Raw genomic sequence first — 19,544 nt, forward strand, 5'->3', positions numbered from 1 at the left:
TAAACAAGGGTTCCCACGCCAAAAGGAAAGGACTTTTTTAACCGTCCAGTATTGGGGCTCTTTGTGTGACTGTGGCCCTCCTTATAGATCTTTGACCTCTACCCGCTTGATTCTGGACTCCTTATCGGATATTTGTCAGTAGGGCTGGGGTAACGAGATGGACGCCAGGAGGGGGTCATGGTGACCTACTCACACTGGGGCAGTCTTACCTCTGTGCCTGTTGGTAGTTTTATCAAACATCAGCATCGCATCCTCCACCTGCAACACAAAGACAGAACAAAGGCTGCTTTAGGAAGTTTAACAAAGTACACAAAACATTATATGCTCCGTGTGTGTGGGGGGGGGAGGCAGGGGCGGGGGCAGAGGGAAGGTTTCCATTACAGAAGTAATAGCTGTCCATTAAAGAATATTTTAAAATACAAAAAAGTAGAAAGAAAAAAAAAATCTTGTCTTTCCACCCAGCACAACTACGGTTAACATCTGGTATATTTCCCTTCAGTGTCTGCTTAAAAAGAAAAGTTGCCTATTTTAATATAGTTTAAGTCATATAGTATATAACATTTTTTCTTATTTTTTTACATGTAACATTACACTATTGCAAATGATTCCCAGATGACTACATCATGAATACTATCTTGACCAACACGTGCTATTTTACAGGGTGAGAAGCCATAGATGACTTAATTATTCTCCTTCTGTTGGATACTTAAATGTTTCCAATTATAAACAATGGAACTTTAACATCTTGATTGTTATGAGCTAAACTGTGTCCCCCAAAATTCATATGTCGAAGCCCTAGCCCCTTGTACCTCAGAATGTGTCTATATTTGGGGAGAGAGTCTTTAAAGAGGTAATTAAGTTAAAATGAGGTCATCAGGGTGGGCCCCACCCTACTGGGGTCTTTGTAAGAAGAGGAGATTAGGACACAAATGCTCTGAGGGATGACCGTGTGCCAACACAGGGCAAAGACGGCCATCTATGTGCCAAGGACAGACCACTGAAAAAGACCAATATTGCCACACCTTAATCTCGAACTTCTAGCCTCCAGAATTGCGAGAAAATAGATTCCTGTTGTTTCAGCCGCCCGCCCCTCTGCAGGACTTTGTTATGGCAGTCCTAGCAAACTAATACATTGGTGTTGGGACCTTTTCAAAAACATCAAAGAGAAGAAAAGAAGAAAATATCAAAGGCACCCTCTGTCTCTCTTCCTAATCCCTTCTAGACACCTCCCATGCTTCCTGCAACCCTTTTGGGTATTTCTAGCAATAAGATTTTAGGATCCACACTCAACTCCCCCGTAGAGCTCAGAAAAACTCACACTTAATGGACCAGATTTGGCTTTGGAATCCATTCCTTTTATGAGTGTTTATGATCCAGTCCTTTATTCCACAAATCACACATCTTTAGCACAGGTGTTTGTCCCCGCCCATCAGCTTCCCACTTGGGGAGAGCACCTGTCTGACCAGTGAGCTGCCTGCTCACTTTGTGCCCAAGGTCGGCAGTAAGAATACAACCCAACCCATGTGGCTGTGGGTGGAGGCAACTGTGGGCCAGAGGCCCCGTCCTGGGAGCAATGGCAGTGCGTGGATGTGGCTGGGAAGGCCCGAGTGCGTCCATTTGCGCTCAGAGGCTTACAAACGCGCTTGGGGGCCTGAGCTAATGCAGCCAACCCAGCCGGGGAAAGGAACGGTCGGCTATTCCTTCGCTACTCTTCTCAGATTAGTCTCCGAAGGAGGGGTGGACACTGGGAGCAGCAATAAACTGAGGTTTAAAATGATACCTCCAGACAAATCACGTATATTTTTCTAGGTGCTATCAAATGACACAGGGGGAGGAGCTAAATCAAGGTAGGAATGGAAGACAGGCGTAGGCAAGACAGTCACAAACCTCAAAGGGACTGGCCTGGCTGAAAAATCCCTTCTTGAGTCATGGCCCCCTTTCATTGTTGCTAAGCAACCAGGCCTGAACAGACAGGCTCCTGGGGCCTTCCCATTCTGGTGCCCATTTCTGGAGTCAGTCACTGGGAGGAAAATGGCCTTGCATGGTGACTCTTCCAGCAGGGAGCTGCTCCCTCTCTCCCGGGCACCAGGCTGGCGGGAGTAGGCCATGCTAGTTTGGAGATCACTTGAACAGGGGCTTCTTCACCAGCCGCCACCGCCCCATGCCCATTCCAGGCAGGACAAACCCGGATTGGGCACGCTTGGAGTCCCCCAAGCACCTGCTGAGGCCACGCACGCAACGGCCGATCTGCCTCCCGGGCACCACTCACGCAAAACCACCAGTAAGATCAACTGGTGTGTTTGCACACAGAGTAGTCACACTCGAGCATACGGACTCTCAGACTCGGACCCCGGGAGTCGACGAGAATTCGAACGCCTGGGGTGCGGGTGGGTAGGGGTGAGGCCTGCCGGGCAGTGTGCAGGTAAATGTGACATCTGTTTCCCACCCGTCTCCAGATTTTCTAAGATGTTTGCCAAGTCCTTATTTTGAACTGAAAATGTCTAACAGTAAGGAAAACAGCCACCCTTCTGTGCTGGCCATGTTTTGGTACTGAGACTCGATTCCCTTAGGAAATAAATGTTTTGAATTTTTTTAAAAAATGTTATTTTCAAAACCCCCTTTCAACAGTGTGTAATTGGCTCCCCTTTTCCTTCCTAAGTTCGAACGTTCTTTGACACTGCCCTCCCAACATCCACTCCACCCTGGCAAGCGTGGGGGAGGATCTGTATATGTTTTTAGGGCAAGCATTGTCGGAAAGAATAGAGCTCTTTCCTCTGTAGTCCACCTGTACAATGGGACCCGCAAAAGACCTCCTGAATAGATAAAGTGTCAGGGCGAAAGAAAAATTCTATTAACACTTTACAAAATACAACATCTAAGAAGTAGCCAGAGAGGAAAGAGAAAGGGAAAAAAAAATCAATATGGATAAGTCCCAGGCTTGGGGGGAGAAAACTTTTCAGCGATTGCAAAACACTTATTAATTCAGAGAAGCCATCAATGCCATGGAAATCTGGCAGAACAGCAAGAGCTGAAACTAGAAGAATTTGAATAGACAAAGACTGAATAGAATGAAAAACACGGCCTCACATAGGAGACTGTTTCTCACGGTTCTATGTGAATCAAACAGAAGCGGCTTGTGTGAGCCTCCGTCAAGGAGAAATGAGGGGCTCGGATAAGGTAACTGGGACTCAACCCCGGAGCCAGCAAACTGATAACTCCCTCGCCCCTCCCCCTGCCCCACACGCGTGCACGCTCACACACACACACACACACACACACACACACACACACAAATGAAACCCAGGTACATCAGTCAGCTGTGCGGAGTCACAACATTAACATACAGGCCAAGGATTAATTCGTGTTAGGGGAACACAAAGGTTCAGGGGGGCTGAAAACAGGAGTTTTTGTGACCTCGGGTAGAAAACACCATTATAACCCTTGTCAAACATCTCCTCCAGGGTCACCACCCTCATCCTTACGCTCACACTGGGGTTTATTTTGGGTTGACAACGCGCTCACTTGCCTTACCAATTTCTTTGTAGCAGAGGTGGGCACAGGCCTGGTGGTCTTGGGGATCCCCTGAGAAAGGGGCAGAGAGAAGGACAGGAGGTGTCTGTCCCGTGTCCCAGCACAAGCCTGGTCTGTTTTGGGAAAAGCTTATTCGAATCTTGAGATGAACCATGTAATAACTTGAGGCAGATTTTAAACACAGCCCTGGCATCTTCTGGGGTGTATCTTTGGGAATGAAAATTGCAAAGTAACTTTTAGGGGAGATGGTTGGGAATAGGATGCCCCCATCTTTATCCCGACACCAGAAGGTCGTGAACATGCGTGTCTGACTACGCCAAGGTTCAGAGTGTGCTGTGGTATCCTCAGAAGTGTGCGAACGTCAGCCAAGGGGAGCTGTGGCCAGTGGGGCTGGGGCAGGGATTCTGACACCATCCACACAGGAACCCTCTCGAGGGTTTATTAAGCCCCAGATCTCCCGGGCGCCACTTTTGGAGTGTCTGATCTGGTAGTATTTGCATTTCTAATAAGCTCCCAGCAGATGAAGATGCAGTGGCTGGACCCCTGCACCCCTCTTTCCATGGGCTACTCTAAGGGATGAGAAAAGAGCAAAGGTTAAAGACACTGGACAGAGACTGCCTTTCCCTTTTTCCCATGCACTCAGGGCTCAATACATGGAACACGATTTCTCTTCTAGGAGCAAGTGATGCGCTTTAATGTGTGGCAAAAGTTCTCCCTCTCTTTGTTCTTCTTCTTTCAGACGTTTATATTCGAAGATCCTGAAAATGATGGTGGTAGAACCCATGACAGAAAAGATGACAAGAAGATGGATTTCTTAGTGGTAACCAAGCTGCTCAGTACCCAGTACAAGAAAAACTGAGATTCTACTAGAATGACATAAACTTTCCTTCCACCAAATAAATTCCTGCTAACGTCTACATCATGCAACCAACCCAGTCTTCACTAGAAAACCTAGCTAATGGTAATTTTACTACTTTTATGGAACATCTATTTATTAGGCATTCACTACTTGCAAACATCAGCCTAAGTACAAATAAGAGACAACTCACATAGGTCTATGGTAGACTGACTACATTAATGGCCCCACACCCTTGAACCTGTGAGTTTGCAGTTCTTCTCCCCAAAGAGGTGTAGTCTTATCTCCCCAACCCTTGAATCTGAACTTGACTTGCTGTGGCCAATAAAATGAGGTGGAGGGGATGCTATGCTCATTTTGGGCCTAGCCTTAAGAGGATGTGTGTGTTTCCCTTGTTCCCTCTTGCACCTCTGCAGCCACATGAGAAGGGCATGTCCAGGCTAGCCTCATGCAGGATGAGCAGCACGTGGAACAGGGCCAAGTCCCCCCAGCTGGGGCCAGCCTCGATCAGTGGACAGCTAGTCACCCCCAAAACATGAGAGCAAGGCCAGCCAAGATCAGCAGAACCACTTCCAGTGTGCTCCAAATAGTTATTATCTGCCGCTGAAGTCCTGTGGTGTGCTATGCAGCATTCCTGTGGCAACAGGTAACTATTCTATTCACAGTCCCTTTTCTAAAAAAAAAAGTTTACAATCATGAGAAGATACATGACAGTCTCCAATAATCCTAGAGAGTAAACAAAGGCAAGAAAAGGGTTCAAGGAAAAGTGCTGAAGGTGGGCAGAGTATTAAACTGTCAGGTTCCACATTCCACGTGGAACACATTCTAACGGAACATTCCAAACAGAACCCAGGTATCAGGGTGTGGCGGGACCTCATCTAAATCTCACCCCAGCAGCAAGGTTGGAGACAGAGCTCCTCGAAGCGCCAGGAGAAATTGGCAACGTGTTCCTCACTAAATGAGCACCACAAAAATCAGCAATAATGACCACTCAAGTCAGTGGGTGATGCCTCTCTAATCCTAATTCATTTAATGAATGAGTGAACCCTCTTTCTAATGAGTCAAAAGATTTATGGTGAGCCAGACATTCTTGCTGAGTGATTTTAGAAGTAGTCAGATGGTGTTGACCGTATCCAGAGGTGAGACCTATGCCAGCCCAGCTCATGTGCTAGCTGAATAGGAAACCTGCAAATCACAATGCAAAGAGGCTTGGAGAAAGGGAGGTCAAAATTCTATTTGCCCAGTTGGTTGGCCAAAGGGTGGGACCCTGGAGTATGTCCCCCAGACCACAGCCTCTCCTATGCAAGGTTTCGCAATGCTGGCTCCCCCAGCACACAGCAGGCAAGTGAGGCTGAACTGATTTGGGGACACAGAAAACTTGCTCCCAGGAGACAGCAAAAGGGACAAAGAGTTGCTGGTAATGACTCCGCAGGTGCTGGGAGGCAGCTGGGCACGGCAGGCACTGCTGCAAGGTGAGGGGGCTGGGTTCCAATCCCAGCCGCACAAGGATCTCACTGAGGACAAGTATCTTCCCTCCTCTACCCTCAGTCTCTCATCTGTGAAAGGAGAAAATTGTATGAGACAGTCCCTAAGACCCATCCATAAATACTCTGCCTCTGATGCTACAATGGCCTGCAGAGGCCGCAGAAACCACCCCCGGGAGCGTCGCATTCACCCCTGGTCCTCCGCAAGCTCTCTGTGCTGTGAGGCTGTTCCAGAGCTTTGCCGTGGCCAACACAGGTGCTAAGAAATTTCCTACTCCCCTGGGATACAAACATACACACCCACACACCACACATATCAAACACAAAGCAGGAAACGGCACTTCGAATGATCCTTAAATTATCTGGTCACATACAAGGAGGGCGGGGAAAGGGAAAAGAAGAAGCCCAGCTCTTCAAACTCCCCCAGAACAAACGCCCTTGAATTTCTCTTCCTGCTCCCACTCAAATGCTTCAAGTGTTAGTTTAAGTAAACACCTTCAAAGGCAATGCCATGATACCACAGTGCGTGGGGCTTAAGAGGCCTTATTATGACGTTCTATCAACTGGAAGCCCTAAAGCCACAAGAGCGAGACTTGGATGACATGGCAGGATGCAGGTGTCTGGGCCCAGAGACAGCGGCTGCCTGGTCGCAGGATGATGTCAGAGCGTGGGAAGGCACCGTCGCCACCCCTGCCCCCACCAGCCTGGACACAACCAAAATAGGCTCCGGCCGTAAAGCTCAGTGATGGCATCTAGTTTATTGAAACAGGACTTCTCAGCATGCTTTGGACTTGCAAAAGCTGGGGCTGGTCTATCTTTAGTCCTCGCCCAAAAGGAAGAACGAGGAGAAGAGGGAGCGGGCTGGAAAATCCCATTAGTTCATACTGAAATCTAGATCAGTGGTTTGCGAACATGACTGCTCACTAGAAACACCTGCAGCTTTGAAAACGCCTGCTGCAGAGTCCACACCCCAACTTCTGGAGCAGGCAGCCTGGCAGAGGATGTTTTTAAAACTCCCCAGTGATCCGGGGTGTAGCCAAGGCTGAGAACCACTGTTCTAAATGGCTACACACAGCCGAGTTGAGCCGCAGTCACAGCATGAATGTGTGTAGACGGGCCCTAAATAAATCGGTATTAACGGCCCGTTGGCTGCCTAAAGACTGGATGTTCATCCCCAGCCAGAAGTCAGGATCCGTCAGGCTCCCTGCCACATACTGCTCTCTCGGGGCTCTCCTTAACCTTGTGCAAAAACGCCAAAGTTCTGTCCTGCAAGTAGTTCAGAAGGACCAAAACAGAACATAGAACTTTAAGAAAACCTAACAAAACCATTGCTTTCTCCCCACGACCACCAATATTTTCACAGATATTAGTAATATTATTGCTTTGGTCCTCACAACAACCCAATGAGACAGGGATTATTACAAATCCTCAGAGCCTCAGTTTCCCCACGGGTCATCCTAGAGCTGGTGGGGGATGGGCCCAGGACCCAGACGCCGGTCTTATGGGTCCAAGTCTCAGCTGCCAGCGCTGCCTCCCTGCCCCATCTCAGGTTCACGTCCTCCCCTGGCTGCAGGCCCGGGAGCTACTCGGCCACCCCATCTCTGCGCGCTCACTGCCGGAAGACTGAAGCAGTGAGGTGTGCTCGGAGCTTTTGTCCCAGCTGCTACTGCCAGGCATGTGTTCCCTTCATCACAAAAGTCAAAAATTCTACTTTGCATCCACCTGAAAGCTTGTTCATTTCAATTCAGGCCTATGCCTTCACTGACTAACAAGAGAAAGATCTGCACAGTTTCTCCTAAACTCTTTAATTTATTGCAGTAAAATACACATAACATAAAATGTATCCTTTTAACCATTTTGGGGGTATAAGGCTCAGTGGTGTTAAGTACATTTCCTGAACGTTTCACAGAAGGCTCCCAAGCATTACTATGCCCAGAATATTCTACCACCTTTAGCAAGATCCTTCCTTATCTGCCCTATTTTTTCCTACTTTTACTTTTTTTATTCTTGTAGGATCATTCCATTTTCCCTTTTAACTAAAAACAAAAAAACAAAAACAAAAAAAACACAAAAACACAGTGTGTATCAGACTGCAGTTATGAATTTAACAAAGAGACATCTGCCCATGGGAACTGAAGGACATGGGGTCTCCAGTCTACTCTATCCCGGAGATTGAGACATTTTATTTACCTCAAGGCAAAGTCTCTTGCTCAGAGATTCTGATTGCACAAATACGTATCAGACTCTAGGTTACAAAATGTCTATCCCCCAGAAATAACGATTGCTGTGATAACTACCATTTATGGGTGCTTAATAGGCAATCTACAAAGCTCATTTAATTACGGCAATAGCTCTGAGGTTGATATTATCACACTCATTTCATACATCCATTTTATAGGTGAGGAAATTGTGGTGCACTGAGAGTAAGTGACTTGTCTAGGGTCACACAGGTAGTAAATGGCATAGCCAGGATTTAAGACCAGGTGTGTTCCTTTGTCTTCTACTGGCCTCCCTTACTTGGGTTCTGTTTTTGGAATCCCGAAGAGCTTAGAGTAGTCCCACTGTCTGCTGGACAAACCAACAGATGCTACCTTAAAATCCTACCAAAAAGTGAAGAGAGGTGACTAGGTAACTCAAGGAGATGGGAGCATACTTCCCGGCTAGGCTCAGGAGAGGAGGGAATGATTAGAGAAGTAAAGAAAACAGGACATTGTGGGGGTCTCTTCCTTTTTGAGCAGCAAATCCTCAAAGCTAGAGATCACTGGGCTCCTCCATGGTCGAAGAGCAAGCTGGCGGCAGAGCTGGACGGCCAGCCCCGAATTCCGTCCAGGCTTTGGCCCACACAAGTCCACACTGTGCAGTTGTGTTAAGAATGCTGAGTTCGTTTGACCTCCTAGAGTCACTAGTTACGCTTATGGGGCGGCCAGTGAGTGCCTATCATACGGATAACACTCACAGTAACAGACGCTGGTCCAATTCACTGCCCCACCCCAGCAATCCCCTGGCTGAGCCCTGCAGAGGGCCCATGCACACTCCACCCAGTGAAGCCAGAAGCCACACCCTGTGCTGTGTGTTTTGGTGCTTGGTGCAAATGGGTCACACCAAGGGACAGCCACCAACAGAACCAGCATGTTTTTGGGGAAGTGGTCCCAGGAGGCCCTATCTCAAAATTAAGCCACAGAAGCCGGCGTTTGCCTGTGGGACTATGGCTGGGGTGGGGGCTCTATTCTAGCCGTGCAGGCAAAGCCCTGAGTTGGAGAATCACCCTGGCGGGTAAGGCAGGAGGCCCTCTCTGGGGACATCTGAGATGTGGCAATAGAGAGGAGGAGGTGAAAGAAGGGGAGAAGGACACTGAGAGAGGCCGGGCACGAGCTGTTCGAGGAGCAGCAGTTGGATCCAGCAGCCTTGACAGCTGTCACATGGAAATAGCATCTGGCCTAACGGCCTCTCGTGTGAGGCTCCTTCGAGTGGTGGCTGCTGTGCTCTGGAAATCCAGGGCCGTGTTCAGCACTGGTTGTGAGTTCCTGCGTGCGTGTGTGTGTGCGTGCGTGCAAGTGTGCACTGGGGGAGGGGAGCGGCAGGCAGGCTGCCTAATGCGCCTTCCTCCCCCCTCCAGCCTCTCCCCAGCAGGCTTCACCTACTATGAAAAAGGCCCAAACCTGCAAGCTCCGGAGGAGAGAGGCAAATGACCGGGGAGCACTGATGTGCCGTAACACTCTCTTGCATTCCCATTAAACAAATACTAAACTGCTAATTGCCAAAATGGATCTCCACGATTCTGACCGAATACGGGAAGGGTTTATAATTACCAAGTGTGAAAATGCACAGCCTGTAAATAACCACCTCATCTGTCCTAATATGGGCTGATATTGATGGGCATGAAATAAACATCAGGACAAATGGAAAAATCATCCACATCTCCTGTGGCCAATGCAATCTCGGATGGTGACAAGCGTAGCTGCAGCCATACGCTCAGACAGGGGAGAGGGGAGAGGAGAAAGGCGCTTTGTAGGCTGAAAAAGTCCGGGTTCCAATCCCAACTCTGATCCCTGGGGCCATCTGCATCTTCTTTCTGCATGGGAAACAGGAAGGATAGACAACATGGCTTGACGAGGGCAAGCAGGGCTTGTGTGCGGTTTGGGAAAAGCCAGGGCCCCTGGGGCAGGGGACTTCTGAGTGCAGGAGCCTCAGGACAGGGCTTCAGACCTCTTCCCCCTCCCCCTGTAACAGACTGGCTGGTGAGGACAAAGAATGAGGCAGAGGGAGAGCTCAGCCTCGGTGACACATTTATTCATTAAACCAATATTTATTAAGGCTCTTTGTCTGCCCAACACAAAGAGTTGGCTGCAGAGCCAGATGAAAAGAAACTAGGTTCAGAATGACCCTGGGCTTTCTGTCTGCCCGATGCCACGGTGCCTCCCAATCCCCCATCGTCTCTTTCTGCCACTCAGAAGGGAGGCGGACTCTGGTCTATCAGATTCCAGAGCCCCACCGCCTTCCTGGACCACACGGGGAGAGGGGTGAGGTGACGTGCCAGAGGTCACGGGTAGCTGCGGGTTTCCCAAGCCCCAGGCCCTCCTCTCTCCACCAGCCCTTTGAAGCCACCAGCCTGTGATTCTGATGAACTCCACCAGGTCTTGGAGTGAATGTCAGTAACAGGGGGAGAGAGGAAGTTCCATTCGTCTCCAAATCACAGACTGGGGAGTTAGCAGTGACCCAAAGGTCACCTCTCCACTTCACGCCCAGTGCAGGAATCCCTTGTCCAAGGCTCCTTTGAACCCTTTCTGGAGCTTCAAAGACTTGAAGCAACTCTGCCCCACCCCCTCGGATGAGCTGCTCAGGCCTGAATTCAGCGGCAGCAGCACTCAGATGCCTGAAATAGCAGCTCCCTCTGATCCATAGCAGTTTTGGCACAAGGCAGAATTCTGTGAACTGTGTAGCTCCAGGCACCTGAATCAGTGCACCGAGCAGCACACACCCCCAAAGTTTCTTCCCGGGGCATTAACAGCATGCAAAGAAGTTCCCACTTCTTCCCCTTTGGGCTGCCTGACAGCCAGTCTCCTCAACCCCCTTATCCCTGAAGGCACCCCCAGAGTCCTGGGTCAGAGATCCCGTGGGGTGCTCAGTTCCAGTCCTGACCCAAAGATCTTGTCGAAATTCAGCAGAATGAAGGAAGGTCTGAACTACAGACTATTTTTAAAGGAATTCTAATTTGTAACTTTTAAATTCCCAAGCTGTCTTCAAATGATGGCTAACGAAATGCTGCTAAGAGCAAAGTTCAAGTGCAGCAATAGGCTGAAGGTTTCAGTCACTTGGCAGAGTTACTTCTTGTTCAGAGACGATCATAAATTCTTTGAGGCAGAAAGAACCAAAAAGATATGAGTCCAGCCCACTCGTTTTCCAGAGGAGAACCTGGCTGTAAGCAATTCAGTAGCTACAGGCAAAGCCACAGTGACAGAATAAAAGGAACCTGGCATGGCAGCACGAGTCCTGGGTTCAAATTCCATTCCACCATTTCCACCCATGCATAACCTGGGGCTTGGCTTTCCAAGGCAGCTCAGCTTCCTTGTGTGTAAAAGGAACGATGATCACAGTTAACCTTCACCCCCAGCCTTGAGAAGTAGAAATTATTGACATGATATACCGGGAAGCATTTGGCCAGTGGCAAATGACTGCCCTACGCTACCTCCAGCATGCATGCCAGCCCCGGCACACACAGATAGATGCTCTGCAAACATACGTGAGGTAAGGGCTGGCTAATGGGATAACAGACTTTATATTGATCACCACAAATTCCAATTTAGTGAAATCAGTGTGGCTGAGTAAGGTTTAACCTCATAAGTCTACCTGGCTTTATGTACTGTGCTGCAATGAGTCGTATGCAAATAAACCATGCTTTAGAAACACAAAGGGAATGGAAAAACAAACCATGGTACACCCTACAATGGAACACTCACTGTAATAAAAAGAAACAAACTACTGGACCCAACTTGGATGGATCTCAAGGGAATTACACCAAGTGAAAAAAAGTCAATCTCAAAGGCTTATTACGTACTATGTGATTCCATTTCTGTAACATTCTCGAAATGACAAAATTATTGTGATGGAGAACAGATCAGTGGTTGTCAGGGGTTAGGGGTGGGGGAAGGGTGTGACTATTAAGGGGAAACACAAGGAGTTTCTTTGTGGCAATGGAACAGTTCTATATCTGGATTGTGGTGATGGTCACTCGAATCTACACATGATAAAATTTCAAAGAACTGACACACGCAAGCACACACACGAGTACATGTGAAAACTGATGATGTACTGACACCGGTTTCTTGGTTTTAACAATGTACTATGGTTATGGGAGATACTACCGCGGCGGGAAACTGGGCAAAGGGTTCACAAGAGCTCTCCGTACCATTTTTACAACTTCTTGTGAGTCCTTATGTATTTAAAAATAAAATGTGTAATAATAATAAAAAGAAACCACAAGGGGGCTCATTATTTCAAGAAACCTCGTGGCAGACCAGTTTAAAATACTGACAATTATGTCCTAATTCCACTTGATTTGGATAAAGTGAGTACAAATATGGTACGCATATTGTAGAAAGATGCATCTCTTATCAGTTTCTCGTATTTGGCGCTGTCATGCACGAGTCTGAAATCTTATTTTGTCACATGAATATCGTGTTGGCAGTCCCCACTTGCCCACCTCTTCCCCTTCCCTAGTCTCCAGAAACTTCATACACAGCTTTGCATATCCTACTAGCACCTGCTAGTGCCCAAAAAGTACTTGCTGGTTGGGTTTCAGAAAGATTCTGCAGGATAAAGAAAAAAAAAAAATTCAGATACAAAAGAGCATTGAATCAATGGCTTCTAATTTTTCTATAAATAAGCCATCAAGTCTTTTGTTTAATTTTTGAAACCCAGATCTTACATGCTTTGAGATATTTCCTATACCAAACAAATTGCACTTACTAATACTTTTGAGATAGAGAAAATTATTCATCAATACTCGTCATAATTGTAACTGGGGCTTTTGGCAGCGGGAAGTGACTGCGTGCAGGTTAAGCTGGGGTACTCTAAAGCGAGCATGCCTGCCATTTTAGCTGGGCTTCATGTGGTTTGGGGTGGGGTATCCCTGGTCCCTGATAGATTGTTTTGAAGTAATGAAGTCAACTTGAGGACCCCACATTTCCTCTCTCAGCCCCTGGGTTGGAAACCTGTGGCCTACCCTGCTGTCAAGATCATGACTCAGATCTTTGCAAATGAGTATTGACAGAATAACCAACCCTCCTACTTAATCCCCAAGTCACACAACACCCTATAGGGGAAAAAAGAAAAGAAAAGGGGAAAATCCACGTCCACCCTTAAAAAAAAAAAAAAAAAAGTATCAATTCAAGCTGCTTCAAGACCCAACAAGCATGTTTTTCTTTCATTTATTTCTACATCAACATTCTGAAGGATAAAGATCTTTCTCATTTCAAGAGCTGTCAATTTGCTTTAGTGCCATGTTTTTCATCTGTTTGAGGTAAAGAGGAATTACAAAGCAAGCAAATGAAATAATGCACTGCAATATAACATATTCTGGCAATTCAAATTGGGACCAGGGAAAAAGGAAATTAAACAAGGATGACAGGCCACACAGCACACCTGTGTTGTACCCCGACTGGGCCACCCCGCCTTCCCTGCACTTGCTAACTTTGTAACTCAATGAAGTCTTCAGTTCTTTGCTAAAAACTATACTATCTGCTGCACCCTAATTCTTCAAATCATTTATATATGTTGCACAACTCATATAGTATTTTTGCTTTCTGATGCAGAAAAACCTGTTAACTGCTGATAAACTGTCAGGTGCGATTACTTTAAACACCCCCGTGAACTAGCACAGGGGCCAGCCAGCAGCCCTCACCTGCAGATTTACTACCCTTCCCTATATAAATTAACAAAGACAAATGCTCGTTGCAAGTCAGACTGCGTGAGAAATTCTTACCCCATCCAAGCCTAAGGGTTCGATTACAATGAAAACAAATAAAAGGAAATCTTAATCTCCTCTTCTCACGGCCTTCCTCTGCCAATGATGCGCCCCATGAAGATTTTTGGCTAATTCATTCACATTTCTTTTTGTTTTTAATTAAATTGTTCCTCAACTGCTCAGATTTGTAATTTCTCCTTCTTTCACTCCAGGGCTGGAGATTTTCTGGGAGAAGGATAGGAACTTCCAGGTGCTGTGCAGCACTCGGGAAACTGCCCCTGGCCATCACAGGTGAACAGCAAGGAGCCCGCCACAGGGTGTGAGAGCCGGGGGATCAGGCTCCTTCTAGCCCCTGGAGTGATGGAGCCTCTCCATCCCCCAACCACTGTCAATTTCAAATCAAATGGCTAATGTGATAATGGGCTTGTAGTGCTGTCTTTTGCAGAATCCCATCTGCCTGTGAGCACTCTCAGAGTCTAGATTTAGGAAAGGCATCATGGTTCTTCTGTCAATGACGCACGTGTCCACGAGCAGTGTTTGCTCGGGTACCTGGGCCCCGGGCCCACTCCAGCCAGAAGCTCTGCAGCCAGATTCTCTGGGCTCAGATTCTGGCTCTACTACTTACTAGCTGTGTGACCTTAGGCAGGTTACCGAACCTTTCTGTGCCTCCGTAACATCATCTCAGGTTGGAACCGACACCTCATAGTGCTGTTATGAGCATTAAAGGAAGTTAATCCATGTGCAGTATTCTGGCACGTAAGAAGAACTAAGTAGCTGTCATCCATCGTTATTATAACCTCAGTGAGCTGGTCAAAAGAAAGATCTAGTATTGTTCATTTTGCCCGAGGTCTTCCCTATAAGCGAAATTGAAATTAGTGGAGAGGCTGGCTTTACCCAAGCAAGCAGAACCAAGGATGAGATAAGCTGGCCACTTCCTCAACATCTATCCAGCCCATCCTGCCCACAGGTGGGGTGGCCATGACCCGCCATGACACATCAGAATGGAAAACCAGCCAACAGGGCGAGACAGACAGGCTGATGCTAGCCTGAGATGAGCTTCCGCTACTTGCAACCAAGTCTTAATTAATACTCTTCTTCCTCTACATTGTGTGGTGAGGAGATTAACTCCCTGAAGCCACGCCCTACTCCAGTGAGGAACCCTTGTCCCCTCCTGCACGGGAAAGAGATTCCACCCTTACCTGAGAAGGCTGCTCTAGCCAGCTGTCAACAGCTTCAGACCAGTTACCGCCCTGACTAATGGGCTGAATGAGCTCCTTTCACTCAGCAAATGGGAAATCCTTAGCTTAAAAAGAAGTAAGTTTGTCAGAGGCAGTGGTGCTACCTTTAGAATTCACTCATTCCTTTTAAAAAATCATTCAATCAACACATATTTACTAAATGTTTACCATATTAGGCACAAAGACTTTTTAAATGAGGCAGAGTAGATTCCTATCCTTGAGGTTCAAGGGGACAGAGAGACCATCAGTGCAGGATGTGACAAGTGCAGGGCACATGCCAGCACTCTGTCAGGGCCCAGTGTTTAATCATTCATTCATGCATTTAAGGGTTCTGAAAACTCAGGGTAAAAATGACACTAACTTAGCTGGGGGAGCATCGCAGAAACGGCAGGAAGGCATTCTAGGCAGAGGGCCAGCAGGGGCCTGGTGCTGGGGCAGTGGGCCTGTGTGTCCGGAGAGAAATGCAAGACGAGGGAGCAGGGCGGGGCGTCTGCAGAAGGCCCAGGCCGCGTGAGCCACAGAGCGGCCAGGCCTCCATCCTGAAGGTGCGGCCCTGGCTCTTCAGAAAGGGACTGGAGGGCACAAAATGAAGTCTGAGTCACCACACTCAGTCTTTGCTGAAAGCAACCTCCCCAGACAGACAGGGAGGAGATCTAATGGTGCCGGTGTCGGCTGAAGCCGAGGCGCAGCGGCTTAATCCTCTGCTGTCCGCGGGTACACAGCGGGTCAGAGGCCGAGCTGGGGTCTGCAGACTGCACCAATCCCAGGAAACAGCATCACTGTGAACGGAGAACAAGGCAGAAAGAAACCCGCCTCCCCAAGGAAGGACCACACTCAGGGAGCAGCTCTCAGAAGACGAGAGGCGCCCAAAGCCTGGACTCTTGGGAGCCCCCACGTCAAGGCACGTGGGAAGGAAAGATGACTATTCCAGCTTAATGAGCCTTTTCCCAGCCTCGGCTGTGAGTGTAGGGGTGCGGGGAGGAGAGGGAGAATCTTCTCAAGACATTAGAGTGGGTGGATCACCACTCTGCCTTTTACTGTAGCCACTTTTCACTTGGAGTTGTGAATTTGCATTCCTTGCTCCACGCAGACACCTCACCAGGGCGAGGTCCTGCTGGAGCAGCAGCTCCCTGAGGGCAGGGCCCATGTCTTCTCCACCCTTCGCATCACACCGGGGCCCTCTGGTGCTAGAACAGGAATCAGCGGGAAAGCACAAATGGCTCAGTCCCTGCCTGGACATGGTGGTAACCTCCTCCAAAGGGGTCAAGGCTGATCAATCCTCCCAGAGTTTCTGGTCCCCAAACAAAACCTGAATTGCAGGGACAGAAGCATCCGCTTGCTGGGTGCAAGGGCAGGCACACCTCCATCCCGCCTCCAGGAGAGGGAGATGCGGACAGGCAGAGGCAGGACAAGAGCTGACCCCAAGGATTCAAATGCCTGCTCCTAATCCTAGTTTATGAGCTGAAGGCTAATGCTAGAAAAACACAGAATGTGCCACAAGCTATTTTTTAAAAGGCGTTTCCGGAAGCACATACCTGTCCCAGCCATCTCCTGTAGCCTTCAGAATTTATATGGCTTTTAAAATGGAGAAGAGGGCCATCTCTACAAAAAATAGAAAAATTAGCCGGGCGTGGTGGTGCGTGCCTCTAGTCCCAGCTACTCGGGAGGCTGAGGCAGGAGGATTGCTTGAGCCCAGAAGTTGGAGGCTGCTGTGAGCTATGATGATGACACTGCACTCTAGCCTAGGGGACAGAGCGAGACCCTGTCTCAAAAAACAAACAGAAAAACGGAGAGGAGGGGGCAGGGGAGTGCAGCATTATTCAGGCGCTCACACTGGTGGAGCCAGGAGCTTATTAGCATCTTGCTATAGAATATCAGGGTAGGAAGAAACGAGAGGGCTTTCTGGGGATAGGGCCACGATTCCCGACATTCCACCTCACCAAGAGGGCCCCAGGGGCCCAGGCACCCTCCCCACCCAGGGCCATCCACGCCAGCCCCCAAGAGGCCTGCAGAAACCCAACCACCCAAGAGGCTGCAAGTCCCACAGGACTGAGACTGAGGAAGGAGAAGACGGGGAAGCCCCGTGGGACAGAGCAGTGGTGTGACAAACAGCCCAATTAAGAGCAAATCAACAGTCAACAAATATGCGGCAGGCCCAGCACATGTCAAAAACACAGCCTTTCTGCCTCCCACGCCCCAGTTGAGGGGGTCAAGCTGAAACAGACATTTACACTGAAGGACAAACACTGCGACCGATCGTAGCACAGTGAGGTGCTGCAACAAGAGGAAGGGAGAAATCGCCCCTTGGCCAAAAATCTTGTAAGAACGAAACAGGTCTTGAAGGACCGGAAAGTTCTGAAGAACAGAGAAGACCCTGTGAAGGTGTCACACCGTGGGGACAACCCATGCTGGTGTCGGGGGATCTCACTTGCTTGGCAATGCCTTGGTCTGAGCTAAAGGAGGAGCCCACGCAGGACGTCCCCAGCCTGGCGAGGCCATCCAACTTCACATCCTGTGACTTGATACTCTTCCCTTCGTGGGCCAGATAACGCAGGGGCATGAATGCTCCTTCCCAACTCTTTCCGTCACACCTCCTCTCCACTCGAGAGAAAAATATTTAAGAGAAACACTCTCTAGACGTCTGAAATGTCCCCCTCGCTAGCCCGATTTAGTTATTTATTAGAGCGCTTCGGCAAGGTTATTTTCAGACTTCCACATGAAATAGTAATACTTAGCACTTCCAATTCATCTCCCTAGCAGTCTGCAAGTCTGCAAATGTCAGCTCATTAATCCGCAGCACGCCGGCGAAGTAGCGCTTTGCCCCATCTCTCAGACTGGGAAGATGGAGGCAGGGCTGCCCAGGGAGCCCCGGATGTCTGCAATGACTAATGCCGATCTGACTCGGGGTAGACTCACCTGGACCCCAGCAACATCTTCCCCTGAAGATGACACTGTACATAGGACCTTAGGACTCTGTTCTAACGGATAAGTACAGGGGACAGCCTTGTGGCCTCTGATAACAGCTGCGTCTACAAGAACCTGGCTCCTTCAGCACTTCGGCCAGCCAGGTGCAGGCCTCCTCTCGTGGCACTGGCTGCCTTCAGCAGGTGCCCTCCCTCTCCAGGGTCCTGTCCCCCCGCCAGGCCTGCTGGGCTCATTAGCGTGTCATGTGCTGGGGAGCTGCTGTTTCCTGGGCCATGCCAAGCCCACACATTGGATGGCACTGAGAACTAAAACATCACTTTCTGGGATAAACTACAGGCTTGGGAGAAGGCCTTTCAAAGAGGGGCTTATGTCCTGGGGTGTGGCTGTTCTTCTCTCCCTAAAAGCAACACCCCTACACTTCTTTACAGCCAGCACCAGACCTTTCAAGATCTATGGTGCACCCTAAACTTTAGCTGTCCTGTGGATTTTGTATTTATCACTTTAAAATGAGATTCAAGGTTTCTGTCATTTGAGTCTTCACTTTGTTAGTCATTTGTGTAGAAAATGGGTTGGTTTTCCTGTGGGCAGGACAAGGAAGAAAGGGCTGTCAGTTGAAACCTCAAATTCTGTGCCCTGCAGGGGCCTGAAGACTGGGAAGTCCACGCCAGGCAGATGAAGGGGTAATTCGGTCACAGTGTATGGCCCAGGGGGCCTGCCAGCTCAGGTCAACACAGAACGGCCACCCAGGGCAGGGGAGGGAAGGGGTGATGAGCCACTCAGGGTGGCTTTCCTCTGCCTTGGCCCCAAAGCTCCCAAACACAGTCCAGCTGCTGCTGACCTGAAGCAGGAGCTTTAAAAGGGCAACTTCTACTGCTGCTGTGGTCTGCATTAGGTCTCACTGACTCATGGCCCTCCAGCCTCCATCCAGCATCAGCCGGCTTGGTTGCATGTCTAATGCACAGCAAGGATTAAATGAAGTACAACCTCCGTCTTGTTGCTTGATAACCGAATGCACCAGCATAGGCACTATATGGTCATCATCCCCTTCAAGGAAGTCATCGTGGAAGGTATTCACTAAGACTTGGAAATTTGGGGGGGGGGGCGTTTGGGGAGGGGGGAATTCCCTCCTAGTCAGTTCCCAAGTCATGCAAGACAACTAGTCTTATTACTTCATAGCCCTACCGCATTTGGGTCCAAAAACAGCATAATCAATCTTGGCCACAAGTCATTTGGAGCTAAGGCTGGTGACGGTTTCCAAAAATCACATCCACTTTCAAAGGCCAAAGATTTATCACCACTGAGGATATTCAGAAGAAAATGCCAGAGCCTGAATATGAGTTCACAGTGAAAGCTTTGAAAATGCTCAGAGCAAAAGCAGCATCTTTGGAATAAGTACACAGACTCCCACTTTGAAGAGGACACACTGCATTTGTAGGAAAAAGCCTTCATACTTCTCGTCACTGTGTGGGGTGGGAGAGGGAGGGACACACAGAAAAACAGAGAGATAGACAGGGAGGCAGACAGACAGACTGAGAAAGACCAATACC

At 48.7% G+C, this 19,544-nt stretch overlaps 1 protein-coding gene across 1 annotated transcript in view; it reads right to left on the reverse strand.

Annotated features, from left to right (window-relative positions):
* Positions 1-209: 209 nt before the first annotated feature.
* Positions 210-19,544, reverse strand: part of LOC105827476 (RNA-binding protein Musashi homolog 2-like) — a gene marked incomplete at its 3' end in the record, with an annotated part of 243,722 nt that continues 224,387 nt past the window's right edge. Inside the window, exon 7 of the mRNA XM_012665671.1 lies at positions 210-258. Coding sequence (XP_012521125.1) covers positions 210-258 — 49 coding nt within the window. The remainder of the gene's footprint in view (positions 259-19,544) is intronic.

Source organism: Propithecus coquereli, unplaced genomic scaffold, assembly GCF_000956105.1.
Source record: "Propithecus coquereli isolate 6110/MARCELLA unplaced genomic scaffold, Pcoq_1.0 Scaffold121, whole genome shotgun sequence".
In the NCBI taxonomy this organism is placed as follows: domain Eukaryota; kingdom Metazoa; phylum Chordata; class Mammalia; order Primates; family Indriidae; genus Propithecus; species Propithecus coquereli.